Raw genomic sequence first — 14,827 nt, 5'->3', positions numbered from 1 at the left:
CGCTGGTGCAAAATGATGAAGAAATATGGTCTTTAAAAAAACCTTTGTCAAACAATCTATGGATTCTGAGTTAGGTGAACTGTCATTGGTTATTGACCATTTGATGGTTTTACATATCCTATACAATAAAACGCACCTCCAACATTCTGAAGCTGACTGCATGGCTGAGGCATTCCTGCTCTCTGTATCCATCTCCTGAATTGACATCACGTACTTCTGGGTTCGTCACAAGCAGAAGTGACCAACCACATGAGGTTTCTCAGCTTCAGAATGTTGGAGGTGCATTCTATTAAATAGGATTGGTCAATTCCTTGAAGCACAGCCAGAGCTCACCGTCCTGCACAGTAGCGCTCAGCTGCCTCTCCCTTGGGTCTCCTTTTTCGCTGCCCACCTGCAACTCGCTCTCCATGGCGCTGATCAGCTGATCGACGCGGCACTGAGGCACTCTTCACGCCGCCAGCGCCACTCTCCACGGGTCCAGCGCTCATTCTCTCACCACGCCCATGCGAGACACCACAACAACGCACACGGAGTCAAGTACACCATCGCAACTCGCTCTCCATGGCGCCGATCGACGCAGCACTGAGGCACACTCTTCCCGCCACCAGCACCATTATAGCATTGATTCCTGATAAGCAATGGCTTCAACGATTATTCTTTAGAAACAGGGATAAGTTATTCCTGGATCTAAGAATAAATTTATTTCCTGCCATTTCGAAAGAGACCCAGAAAAGACGTAAACAATTTTTGCTATTAAAACCTGCCGTTCAACAACCTGGAGGAGTATTTTATTTGAGGTTTCCTTGCAAACGCATTATTCGGTTAAATTCACTTGAGTAAGTTTTCATGGACCCTTCGCATTCGTCATCTTTTATTGCTTCGAAAAGAACTGAAGGAGTTTAATATAATATTTTTCTGTTCAACTGGGAGCTGATTAATCTTAGTAAATTTTTCCTTTAAATTACCTGTAATTAACTTCTTGGATCCGATAATAGAGGACTTAAGTGTTGGAAACTAAGTTTATTCTTTTGTTAATATATTTTCCTATTTGTATACTATCCGAAATGTTAACACACTTTGCTGATCAAGAGCATAATCTTGAAATTGTTGAAAAAATTTGAAAATAAAAAAAAAAAGAAATGGCCTTAGTGCATGAGAAAGTCTTGTGTTAGCATGCACTATAAGCCCATTTCTTTGTGCATCTTAGTAAAAGATCCCCTTAAATCATTCAAAACACAGCTGCTAAGACATAAGAGGTGGGAATTCACCATTCCCCTGCTTAAAACACTGCACTAGCTACTTATCCAGTTCAAAATCCTTACCACTGTCTTTAAGGTTCTGCAAATAATAATGATTTTAACTTTTTATATGTTTTATGAAGAAATTCTATTGTGTGCCACTGTGAACAAGGGTGGGGTGAGGGGGATGGGTCTCCTAGAATAGCGAGATATAACAGTTCAAATGAAATTAACTGGATTTGTCTTTTAAAATCTATAAAACTGACATTTTCTACACTAGTTGCTTTCTGCAACTGAAGCGTATTTAAAGACAGCTGACGTCTTTTTCTCCCAGAAGACCACCTATCAGCAATAATCTATGCTTCAATATTTTTCAATCCCTGCTATGAAGAATGGGACTGTACTAGGAAGCAGGCATTCCTAAACCTTTCTGTTGGTTTTACATCATATCAGAAGGGTGTCAAATGCATGGTTGATTGCAGAGGCCTCTGAGGCTTTAGGGAGGGGGTGGTGATAGAAGGTGTGATTATATTTGTGAGAAATGGGAGGTAATGCATTGTTTTTCTTACATTTGCATGCATTTAATATTTGGAATGTAAACTGCTTTGATGTTCTTAATGAAGGGCAATATATCAAGAACTGCAATAAAATAAGCAATCCTCTGTGGTAACTTCTTGAAAGGAGGAATATGGAGAGTTAAATTTATGACATGATGAAGGTGGAGTATTCTGCAAAGAAGGCTATTAGTTTTCAACATATACATGTATTTATTTCAGTAGATTTTATTATGTGGGGTTTATCGTGTGTGATAGTTTTTGGTATATACTGAAATAATTTTTTGTATGAGAACTAATTATATTATGCAGCCTGGGCTGTGTCTGGGAAACCTAAACTAGAAATGCAAAGGCTAAATAAACAAACGATAACCATGGTGCTGGTTTTCAAAATAATTAACAATAATGCTCCAAAAGTATTAGCAGCAAACTTTCATATATATCAACCCCTCACGCTCTTTCCGATCTACTTCACAAGATTTTCTTAACATACCCTTTATCGACACAGATTGGCCATTTTTTATACTGCAGGCCCTAAATTGTAGAACTCGTTGCACTGCAGTGTGAGAAGTACTCAGAGCCTTGTGGTTTTTAAAATATGTCTGAAAACATTGTTCTTTCGGTTTGCCTTTGGATTTGTTTAACTTTCTCGATATTGGCAGAGGATAAGAACAACTAATGGAAGACAGCATATTTTCATGTTGATTTTTGATTGTTCTGTTTTTATTCTCCGTTCATTTAATACGTATTTTTATTATGTACCGTCTAGAATTGTAGAAAGCGTTGATAGAAAATGGCCAAGACCGAGCTTCTCATCTTTCCTCCTAAACACTCCTCTCCTCTCCCCCCTTTCTCTATTTCTCTCGCCTAGACTATTGCAACCTGCTTCTCACCGGCCTCCCACTTAGCCATCTCTCTCCTCTTCAATCAGTCCAAAACTCTGATGCACGACTCATTTTCCACCAAAGTCACTTTGCTCACATTAGCCCTCTCCTCAAGTCACTTCACTGGCTCCCTATCCGTTTCCGCATTCAATTCAAACTTCTTTTACTGACCTATAAGTGTATTCACTCCGCTGCTCCCCAGTACCTCTCCACTCTTCTCTCTCCCTACACCCCTCCTCGAGCACTCCATTCTGTTGACAAACCTCTCGTCTGTCCCCTTCTCCTCTACTGCTAATTCCAGACTCCGTTCCTTCTATCTCACTGCATCACATGCCTGGAATAGACTTCCCGAGCATGTACGTCTAGCCCCGTCTTTGGCCGTTTTTAAGTCCAAGCTAAAAGCCCACCTCTTTGACGCTGCTTTTGAGTCCTAACCACTGCTCACTTGCCTGTACCTTTATCCCCTCCTCTGTAATTCCCCTTGCCTCTTAATTGTTCTGTCTGTTACCTGTCTTATTTAGATTGTAAGCTCTTTAAGCACGGACTGTCTTTTCGTGTATGGTGTACAGCGCTGCATATGCCTTGTACCGCTATAGAAGTGATAAGTAGTAGTAGTAAGTAGTAGTGTTGCCCAAACATTTTTCTAGAAAATAATAAATAATGATCATAGTAACATACATAGTAGATGACGGCAGAAAAAGACCTGCACGGTCCATCCAGTCTGCCCAACAAATCAAAAATGTTTATTTTTTATGTGAGGGCCTTTTTACTAAAGCTTAGCACACACTAATGAAATTAACGCATGCTTATGCTAACAAGCCCATTTTATACCTATGGGCCTCTGAGGGGTCCTTTTTCTAAGCCGTGCTGAAAAATGGCCTGCGTTGGTGTAGGCACGTGTTTTGGATGCACGCAGGTCCATTTTTCAGCGTGCCTGCAAAAAAGGCCCTTTTTTTGTGGCCGAAAATGGACGTGTGGCAAAATTAAAACCAGTGCACGACTATATTAGGCCTGAGACCTTACCGCCACCCACTGACTTAGCGGTTAAGGTCTCACACATTAACTGGGCAGTAATTGTCAGTGTGCGTACACTGCCGATTACCGCCGGGTAAGCACCACGTGGTAGAAAATGTAATGGAATATACGCGGGATGCAAAGAACAACTTCTAAAGAAATTCCGAACCGCCCAGAATACAGCAGCCAGATAATCTATGGAAAATCAAAATTCGACAGTTCTAGACCCCTTCATGAGAAACTACACTGGCTTCCAGTAAAGGAACGAATTACTTTTAAAATTTGCAGCCTGTTCCATAAAATTCTTTATGGTGAAGCCCCAGGTTACATGGATACCCTTCTCAATCTGCCATCTAGGAATTCTTGCAGATCACTCCGTTCATATTTAAACCTCCATCATCCTACCTGTAATGGTCTGAAGTATAAATCCATTTACGCTTCCACCTTTTCCTTTATTAGCACTCAACTATGGAATGCATTACCTAAATCTGTGGAAATTATACATGATCATCTGAACTTCAGAAAATCTCTTAAGACCAGCTTATTTGGAAAGGCTTACACTAAAGGACCCGTCTTATATCCATAATTCCTGGAATACAACTAATTTATGGACCTCATGGACTCTATTACCCCTCCCCTCTTTTCCCTCGTCCCTTGTAATTACTGTCCTTCCTATTCACCTTACTGTACTTCATTTGTTTACCGGATTGGCGATTGCCTTTACGGACTGATGTTAGCCACATTGAGCCTGCCAATGGGTGGGAAAATGTGGGGTATAAATGTTAGAAATAAATAAATTAAATAAATAAATAAAATGCGCGTCAAAAATGGAATTACCGCCTGGGGCATGCGGTAGCCGGGCAGGTAGTTCCAATTTGACGCATGTTGGACATGCATAGGTGCCTACGAGCCTCAGTAAAAGGGCACGTGCTAATGGAATTAGGTGCCCTTTTATAAAGCGGCAGTAAGCCCAACGTGGGCTTAACCGCATGATAATCTGCAGCTACCGCCAATCCAAGGTGGGTGCCGGCGGTAGTTCCAGCCCCGGCGCATCATTTTCCATGCTGGGGAAAATAAGGCTGGCACTAACCCGGTGATAACTGTGCAGTGCCGCACGTTACCCGGTTACCGCCAGATTAGCATGGGAGCCCTTACTTGACGGTAAGTGCTTCCCCCTCACACGGCCACGCAATCTTATCACACGGCCATGTCTATTTTCATCCTTTTTTTACCCACTGCAGTGAAAAGGGCTGCAGCGCACAGCAAAAATGGCCCCCGCAGCTAGCGCAGGGCCCTTGGTAAAAGGACTCCTTAGAACACGCTAAGCTTTAGTAAAAGGGTCCCTTATTTATTTACCAAACTGCGGTAAAAAGTAGTCTTTGATTGTCCTTACACGGATCAGTCCCGAGCACTAAGGCCATTTTTACGGCAGGGGTAAAATAGTCGGATTTTCCTATTTTCTGTATTAACCCATTAGCTGCCCAACATTCCCATATGGGATTTTATTATGGGAACACTGGCCATTACCGCGTGAGCCACTACCACCACCTATTTTGCAGGCGGTTAAGTGCTCACCTGCTAATCACGCACTAACCAATATAGCTGCGTTAACTGATTAGCATGGAGCATGCCCACTCTCTGACCCCCAGCGCTCAAAAAATGTATTTTACTTTTAGCACATGGGTAGCTGATCTCAAAATTACCGCGGGATGCCTGAGCGCACCCCATGGTAAGTCATTTTTTGCCGCGGTAAGCATGCATTAGTTCTTATCGCAGCTTAGTAAAAGGACCCCTTCGTTTTTAACAATATGTCCAAGTGCAAATCAGACTCATTATTTTGAAGGGGAAACTTATGCATCTCTTTTCCAGAAGCAGAAACTTTTGAACAGGAACTAGTATAAACATTTTCAAGAACACACACTTCATGGCTGTGCCTTTCTAAACCTTTACCTCTGAGCATATGGATTATTTAAAAGAGGGGTTGTTGAAAGTACTAGGTCAAAGTACTTAAGTAAAAGTACAAATAAATGTAAAATTTAATACTTAAGTAAAAGTACAAAGGCGCGAGAGGGCTAACGAGCGGGTAGCGCACGCCCAATCGGCACTACCGCTGGGGTAGTACATGCACCCGGCAGTAATTACGAATTTGGTGCACGCCAAATCCCTCGGTAGAAAATCATTTTCTATTTTCTACCACCGGGGAAGGGGGGGGGGAGGACGTTCCTGGTGGTAACCGGCAGCACGCCCAAGTTGGCACGCGCTGCATGGTTACCGTGTGGGTAGCACATGAGCCCTTACCGCAACGGATTGCGGCAAGGGCTCAGGATGTAAATAGGCGCACGCTAGTTTTAGTATTAGCGCAGGCCCATGTCCTGGTCCGTTAAAAATTGACTTTTTCCCAGCCGTGGTAAAAAATGGCCCCAGTGCGCACCTAAAAGACAGGCCCACACTACCGCAGGCCACCTTTTTTCGAAGCTTTGTAAAAGGACCCCTTAGTTAAGTGAAAGTAAAAAACGTTATTGCCTAATATAGGGGCCGTTTTACAAAGGCTCGTTAGGCTCTATGCATGTGCGGCATGCGCCAAAATGAGATTACCGCCAGGCTACCGCACCCCCCTGCCGGTAATTTCAGATTTTCCACGTGCCCATAATGTCTGGATGATTTATTTATTTCCTCCCATGTGCGGCCTTTCCGGTGGTAATCGGCAGTTGGCATGCGCCGATCGGTCACCGCGTGAGTAGCACTCTGAGCCCTTACCACTAGAACAATGGGTGGCGTTAAGGGCTCAGCCCAGTTTTAGGCACGCATTGGTTTCAGTTTTACCACATGCCCTTTCCCCTTCCCATTACAAAAAGAAAACCTTTTTTGCAGACGCAGTGAAAACTGGCCCGGCACGCACCCAAAACACGCGTTAACACTGCCGCAGGCTACTTTTTGATGCGGCTTAGTAAAAGGGCCCCATAATACTTTTTGAGTAAAAAAAAAAGTAAAAGTACAACTACAATGAATTTAAGTACATAAGTACATAAGTACATAAGTAGTGCCATACTGGGAAAGACCAAAGGTCCATCTAGCCCAGCATCCTGTCACCGACAGTGGCCAATCCAGGTCAAGGGCACCTGGCACGCTCCCCAAACGTAAAAACATTCCAGACAAGTTATACCTAAAAATGCGGAATTTTTCCAAGTCCATTTAATAGCGGTCTATGGACTTGTCCTTTAGGAATCTATCTAACCCCTTTTTAAACTCCGTCAAGCTAACCGCCCGTACCACGTTCTCCGGCAACGAATTCCAGAGTCTAATTACACGTTGGGTGAAGAAAAATTTTCTCCGATTCGTTTTAAATTTACCACACTGTAGCTTCAACTCATGCCCTCTAGTCGTAGTATTTTTGGATAGCGTGAACAGTCGCTTCACATCCACCCGATCCATTCCACTCATTATTTTATACACTTCTATCATATCTCCCCTCAGCCGTCTCTTCTCCAAGCTGAAAAGCCCTAGCCTTCTCAGCCTCTCTTCGTAGGAAAGTCGTCCCATCCCCACTATCATTTTCGTCGCCCTTCGCTGTACCTTTTCTAATTCTACTATATCTTTTTTGAGATACGGAGACCAGTACTGAACACAATACTCCAGGTGCGGTCGCACCATGGAGCGATACAACGGCATTATAACATCCGCACACCTGGACTCCATACCCTTCCTAATAACACCCAACATTCTATTCGCTTTCCTAGCCGCAGCAGCACACTGAGCAGAAGGTTTCAGCGTATCATCGACGACGACACCCAGATCCCTTTCTTGATCCGTAACTCCTAATGTTTTTATCTCAACAACTTTATTGCTCTACAACTGCTTTCAGTAAAACTCAGGTTTTGAAAACGACAGTCACTCATGCGAGTGCACTTGTGAGTCATTAATCCAGCACAGCTAAAAAGGTGTTGAACAACCACACTATCAGGAAGTGGATTGTTCAGTCTGATTAAAAAAAAAATTCCTTCAAATCAGGCCAGGCTGCAATATTACCGATATTTTCTGATTGGGTTTGCAGGTATTGAACAGGGGGGGAATCTCTGCCTGAAACATCTGATTTCCTTATGGCAACGAATTCTTTTATCATCATCATTGCCATTATCATCTGCATTAGAAGGCAGTGCTGTCTAATTCATCACTTGTGTCCATCTTCGTTATCACTGTCATGCTAATCAGGGCCACTGAAAGGGGGGCAAAATTCCCCGGGACCGGCGCCGGGGTCTCTCTCTCTCTCCCCTGCTCCTGACAGGCCCCGACTGATCAGGTCCCGACAGGCGCAGCAGAGACAAAACTCCGGCGCTGGGCCTCCCTCCAGCGCTGCTCTTCGCTCACTTCTACCGCCGTGCCGAGCGGCTGCTTTTCCCCCTCAGGTGCATGCTCGGTTTTGAAACCGAGCATGCGCGACGAGAGAAAAAAAAGCAGCCGCAGGGGCAGAGCAGGCACGGAGTTAAGAGCAGCACTGGATTCTTCCGCAGGTAGGGCCTCGGGATCCCCGCCAGCTCCAAGGTACCTCAGTTGCAGCAGCGACGATTCCTGGGGCGAGGGGCGGGAGCAGCGATGATCCAGGGAGGTGGTGGCGATCGGTGGGGGGCGATTGGGGGGTGGCAGTGGCAGCGTCCCTGTCCCGGCTCAGTCTCTCGGTGGCCCTGTTGCTATTTACAGAGAAGGCTTTCACAAAGTTGGAACTGTTTTCTGTTGTTCTTACAAATTTTTGTCTAATATCGTCAAGAAATGATGCAAGAGCGTCAAATGTGTGGGAGCCCTTCAGTCTTTTAAGGACAGACAAACAGACTTTCCTCTCTATCCAGTGGATTGTCACTCCGATACAGAATTTTCCATGGGATGACCAGTCTGTTGTGATGCAGACATATGTCTGTTCACCAAAAATTACAACCAGCTTCAGCTTCATTTCTGCTTCAAAGTAACCCAATCATTGCTTTTCTGTTTGGCTGGAGACCAGTAACCAACAAACACAGACAACTCCACTGAACAGCAAACTTTAAGCTAAGATGATCCACTGTTTGCGTGCCAAGGTTTGCAACAGCAAAATCCTGTTCCAGGTTTTGCTGTTTTACCTGTTTTACTGAGGAATCGTCATTTACATCTCACTTCCACTTTTATTGTTTACTGTTAACTGCAACCAACAGATGTAACCGAGTAAAAGCAGTAAAAAAATGGGGAAATTATTACTTCAGTAAAAGTAAAAAATGTTTCCTGTACTTCTTTACAAGTTATAAAAATTGTTCTTAAGTACAATAACTAATATTTAGTTACTGTACAACATAGTTTAAAACATAAAGGTTAGTCTATAAATTGTAAGTTTATATTTTCACAACATATAGACTTACAAAATTACAACTTTGTAAGTCTATATGCTTTGAAAATGAGCCTCCAAGTGTTTTAGGGTGTGTGCTTTAAGATGGAGGAGCTAGCACAGTCCAGCTTTGAGAGCTAATAGATTGCAGAGCAGAGACTATGAGGCATATTTTCAAAGCACTTTGGGAGGCTAAGTTCCATAGGTTTCTATGGAACTTTGGGAGGCTAAGTGCTTTGAAAATAAGCCTCTATGAATCCTAGATAAAATGCAGCCTTAACTCTTTAAAGTAACACCCTGCATCATAAGCCATGGGGAAGAAAAAAATCACAAACCGTACTTATAACAACTATGCATAGCCTTTAGGCATAAGTTTAAATTCAGCTCCTGTAGCTTATTAAAATACTTACCCCATTACACTTAGGGCCCTATTTACTAAAGTGTGGTAACTTTTATGCATACACTGCAAATGAATTGCCAGAATTAACACACAGTATCTGCAACACCTCTGTGTTAACTACTGGATGTGTTCCCAGCAGTTCCCATTGGTATAACACAGAGGAAATGTCATTACTGCACATTCACCCCCCTAATTCTATAAAAGTCGCCAAACATTGTGTGCGCAATTTAATTGAATAGCGAGCTAATTAGCACTAATATTTGGCTTTTTAACAAGCTATTATTGCAACTAATTAGATTTAATTGAAATGTATGTAAATTTAGGCGCAGGATCCATGCTTAAATTTTACATGTGAGTAAAAAAAGGGGTGTAGAAATGGGAGGGTCATGGGTGGAACGGGGGGGGGGGGGGGGGTATTCCTAGCATTTACACACGTTGTTATAGAATAAGGGAGGATATGCACCTAATTTAAGTGAATACATTTGCACCACATTTCATTTGGTGCAAATGGCTGCGCCTAAACTTAGGTGCGATTCCCGGGCGTAAACGCTATTCTATAAACCGTGCCTAACTTTAAGTGCGGCTTACAGAATCCTGCTTTTCTTGGCACCATATACAGAATTCACCCCTGAGGGGGGGGGGGGGGTACTTCTATAATGTAGATGTAAACATTTATACATCAATTATGTATACAAATATTTAGAATAAATGGCATGTATGCAATAGTGTGCACATGCACACGTAATGTCAAAATTCTGTAAATATGCACATAGCTTACATAGCACATATTTACAGGTAGGTGAATACATAGATGGAATCTGGGCTGAGCTCGCATGCACGTAACAGATAGAAGATACATCAGCTGTATGGCTGGCGTTAAGTGCTTACGACTAAATTATAGACGAGTATTTCACCTCTTACGCTATATTCGTTATATTCAATCAACGACCAACTACCATTCAGAAAAATATTGAAGACCCATCTCTTCAAGAAAGCTTACCCTAATGACCCAACTTAACTTTTTAAGCCCACCCACGATTCCTGCCTTGACGATTATTATACCTTTGACCGTGTCTCACAATCTCCTTATGCTCATTCCTCAATCTCTTCCTCTCCATCCTTCCTACTCCTTACCCCTCCCAATCTCTTCTCCTTTTTCTCATCCTATCTTTGTTTACCTCTCCATGCTCAATTTACATATCCTCAAAACCCCACTACTACTATGTTTACTACAACTTGTAACATTCTCCTTCAAGACTTTGTAATTCTATTTACTATGTAAGCCGTATTGAACCTGCTATGTGTGGGAAAGCACGGGGTACAAATGTAATTAATAATAATAATAATATTCTATAAAGGAAAGTAGGTGCCTTTGTGCTTTTACAGAATAGATACCTAAATATTGGCACAATGTTAACAAAGGCCAGCGAGCTGCGTGGCGAGCAAGCCATGCATAACATGGCAGCTGCTGTGAAGGACCCCTCCCCCCCATCTTGCTCTCTGCACCCTCTCCCTAACTTTCCTGCTGCAGGCGTGATGTCATCAAGTTGTCACGGGAAATCCCTAAGTGGATTTGTGGGCGGCCAGAGAGAGGGCAAAACTGACACGCCGCAGCAGGAAGGCGCAGATTAAAGAGATGCTGGGAATGTGGGCCGGCCCTCTCTGGTAGCCTGCAGCAAAATCGCTTCCCTACTACTACTACTTATCATTTCTATAGCGCTACTAGACGTATGCAGCGCTGTACACTTGAACATGAAGAGACAGTCCCTGCTCGACAGAGCTTACAATCTAATTAGGACAGACAAATAGGACAAACAAGGGATAAGGACAAAGGGTAGCAAGATTCTGGAATCCCAAAGAGTAGCAAGATTCTGGAATCCCAAAAAGTAGCAAGCTTCTGTGCAGAGTCCCAATGAGTAGCAAGATTCCGGAACCCAAATAATAGCAAGATTCCGGAATCCCAAAGACTACTACTTATCATTTCTATAGCGCTACTAGACATACGCAGCGCTGTACACTTGAACATGAAGAGACAGTGCCTGCTCGACTCCCTCCCTCCCTCCCAACAGCCATATAACAATGGATTCTCGTACAACAAGACTCCCCCTGAAGGAGCCGTCACAGGTGAAACTAGGAATCCGAGTTGGAAAATGCTTATCTTAGCACTGTATCTATCATCACATGTGGCACTGGTGAAGCGTTTCAGCAGTGAATAAAAGGATTGTCCAAGAAAAGAACAATTCAGTGTAAGATAAGTCTATGATTTTCAACAAATGTGAACTTTCCACATGGAGATTAAATGGACAATTTGGTTTGTTGCACTGATCGATAACAGTGGCCATTGACTTTGGTATGGTCACACTGTATTTTCTGAGCACTAAAAAAAAACTTTAAAAAATTAGAGCTTTATTATTTATTTATTGCACTTGTATCCTACATTTTCCCACATATTTGCAGGCTCAATGTGGCTTACAAAGATCTGTTATGGCATCACCATTACAGGGTAAAAGATACAATTGGTGTTAAAAGAGATCAAGGATGACAGATAGGAACTAAGCAAACAGTTATAGAAAGACGTCATTCAGAGTCAGGGTGGAGTGGTGAAGTGTTATATTTAAGTTATTAATAAAAAAAAAATTTTTAGAGGCGATAATTGATATAAACTGAGTGATTGTGAATGATACACTGTACTATTTCTCTCAGGATCATTCTAAGCATTTTTGGAGATGTATATATACCAAGTTTTTGTTTTTAATAATTCTAGAGTGACCTAACCCAAACCGTGAACAGAAGGATTTAATTTGGTTTGCATATTTCCATTAACTAAGAGGATGTATTTTTTCTTACAAATACTGCACTGAGTTGCCCCTTAGAATATATAAAACCTCGTCAGACCATAACTAGCTGCTCCCTTCCCTCTCCATTTAAAAAAAATACCCACCCTTATGTTTGCAAGGTAAAGGGACAACAGAAATGAGAATTGTCTCTTCCGTGAGTCACTTATTTCCTTTTTCTTCTAACGTCACATCTGTTTCATTCAAAATAGCAACAAGCCACTGTAAGATGCTCGTAACCTTTTTTTTTTTTTTTTTTCCTTTTTCTTCTTTTTTAACTAACGTAATTATCTCTCTTGTAAACTGTTTGGAAATACTTACCCACCTACTCTGTCTGAATAGTTATAGCTTAGGAGTGCAGCCTAAATTCCTCAAAAATATTAACTTTCCAGATACTTGGCTGTCCCTCAGGTTTAACTCTTAGGTATCCCACTAATTTTCTCCAAATATACTGCCCTACATGTACTTTTCTTTTTTTTACATTTTTAGAATTAAAAACAACATTTACAATTGTAGTAGGAGTATATTTTTGGAAATAGCATTTTACTCTTTGTTTCTATAGTCATGCTTGGAAAACACCACTGTAACTAGCTTGGAGGGTCAACACAACAACGTCCTAATTTGGCTGGATTTATTCAGAGCCACTGCAACTGTGGTGGGAGCTCTAGCCGCCCCCCCCCCCCCCAATTTCAGGCCCTAGCCTGCAATCCCCTTCCCCCTCAAAATTTAGATTATTGAATTCAACAGACATGATCACCAGCAAATGTCCTATAAAAATTCAGGTTAGTACGTGCCGGCGGTTCTTTGAGTGTGTGTGGCTTTCAGATCTATTGTTTTGCTTTGGCTGTCTGCTGCCCCCCCCCCCCCCAAAAAAAAAAGATGCCGCGGTAGGCAACTGCCTAGTCTTGCCTAACGGTTGGATTAACCAGGAATTTATAAGGGTTCTTATGAAGGGGTCTGCAGAAACCTAATCATTTCGATAACACCGTCTCATAAACGTCAATAAACATCAGAAATAGAAACTGAATTATGCTTAAAGGAAAACAGAAAAATCTTCCACTAGTGCTGTTGCTTTTAGAGCGTAATGTTATTAGAGGGCAAATGGGTGCTTTTATTGTGCTCATTGGAGCCGACTCTGTGGGTGCTTGAGCATCCCCAATATTGAGAAAATTCCTTGTATGTGTCCAGGCCAGGGAGGAGTCATTTCCACTGGGCTTAGCACCCCCAATAATTTTGAAAAGTTGGCTCCTATGATTGTGCTAGAGACACCCCCCCCCCCCCCCCCCCAAAAAAAAGCTCCACACAAACTTACACCTGTTCCAAAGCAGGAGCAACTTGCTGAGAATGGCAAGGATGGACCGTTCAGGTCTTTATCTGCCATTTACTACGTATGATACGTGTGCCTTCGAGAATCGAGCTCATGTTGTTTATTTTATACGATTCATGGAAAAGTGCCGATCCTGCCTCAGGAATGCCTATGCCGCATAAAAGTAGGAGCTTTCCCTAACGCCTGCTTTTTTGGATCTTGTTGGGCAGACTGGATGGACCGTACAGGTCTTTTTCTGCCGTCATCTACTATGTTACTATAAGTGCTGAGGACAATTCCATATGCAAATAAAAACTCTGTTCTACGGGCTCAAATCGCTAATCAAATGCACCCCCTAAATGGTGCGGAAAAACTTCCAAAACAGCAAAACTTCCTCGACGGGAAGAGAATTGGGGATGGAAGAAATGTGAAGGGCACTGAGTAGGAGTTGCTCTTTCCAACATTACATACCCCACAAATAAAAAAGGGGGGAAAACAGCAGAAACTGTGCATTAAAAAAAAAGGGTTTTTTTTTAAATTTGCAAATAAACTGAAAATAATTCCGCATTTGCAAACCTGACAATGTAGCTGAGGGATTTCGCTGCTGAAATTATGGCTACCGTTAGATGCATTGTGGCTCAGAGACTATTGGTGGGGGGGGGGGGGGGGGGGGGGGGATCCTGCCTCTCCTGGGACCGGCACGGAGCAGGGAACTGAGGCCACTGGGAACTACTTACCGCCTCCTCCTGAAGTAAAGCGCCCAGAGCAGCGCGAGCGTCACGAGCAGAGTGGTGAGCGCGACGAGTAGCATCCCGCTGCACGAGGAAGGCGCGCGCGAATACCCAGCCAGAAGCACCCGAGGCCGGCGCGAGCGTCGCAGTCTGCAGATCCGCGCGGCCCCGCTCTCCGACGCTCTACAGAGCGGGCTGGCGGTCTAGAGCCTGTAGATAAGCGGCGGGCGAGGCTGACGCGCGGTCACGGAGGTCCCGCCTCCTCACTGCTTCCCAGGTACAGCAATGGGAGCGTTTGCAATGTGTGCATTCCTGCTCCTCTGAAAACTGGTAGAAACAAATTAGGAGGGTGGACCAGGGGTAGCTTTGTTTAGGGGGATGGTCAAATAAACCAATCTCCTGTTCTTCTCCCAAGCTCTGTAATTGCTGATACTATGTTGGGCAAAATAGGTGTCTGCTCTATAGGCAGGGGTGTGCTGATAAATTTTTAACAACAGGCTCTTTCTCTGGATGTAGCCA

The 14,827-nt window shown here is 43.1% G+C and overlaps 1 protein-coding gene across 1 annotated transcript in view; it reads right to left on the bottom strand.

The window, feature by feature from the left end:
• Positions 1–14,561, bottom strand: part of PTGIS (prostaglandin I2 synthase) — a 72,078-nt gene extending 57,517 nt beyond the window's left edge. Inside the window, exon 1 of the mRNA XM_030211468.1 lies at positions 14,315–14,561. Coding sequence (XP_030067328.1) covers positions 14,315–14,388 — 74 coding nt within the window. The 5' untranslated portion in view covers positions 14,389–14,561. The remainder of the gene's footprint in view (positions 1–14,314) is intronic.
• Positions 14,562–14,827: the final 266 nt, after the last annotated feature.

The sequence above is a fragment of the Microcaecilia unicolor genome, chromosome 8 (assembly GCF_901765095.1).
Source record: "Microcaecilia unicolor chromosome 8, aMicUni1.1, whole genome shotgun sequence".
Classification (NCBI taxonomy): domain Eukaryota; kingdom Metazoa; phylum Chordata; class Amphibia; order Gymnophiona; family Siphonopidae; genus Microcaecilia; species Microcaecilia unicolor.
The sequence above is the reverse complement of the archived record's forward strand: the minus strand, read 5'-3'. Positions and strand labels throughout refer to the sequence as shown.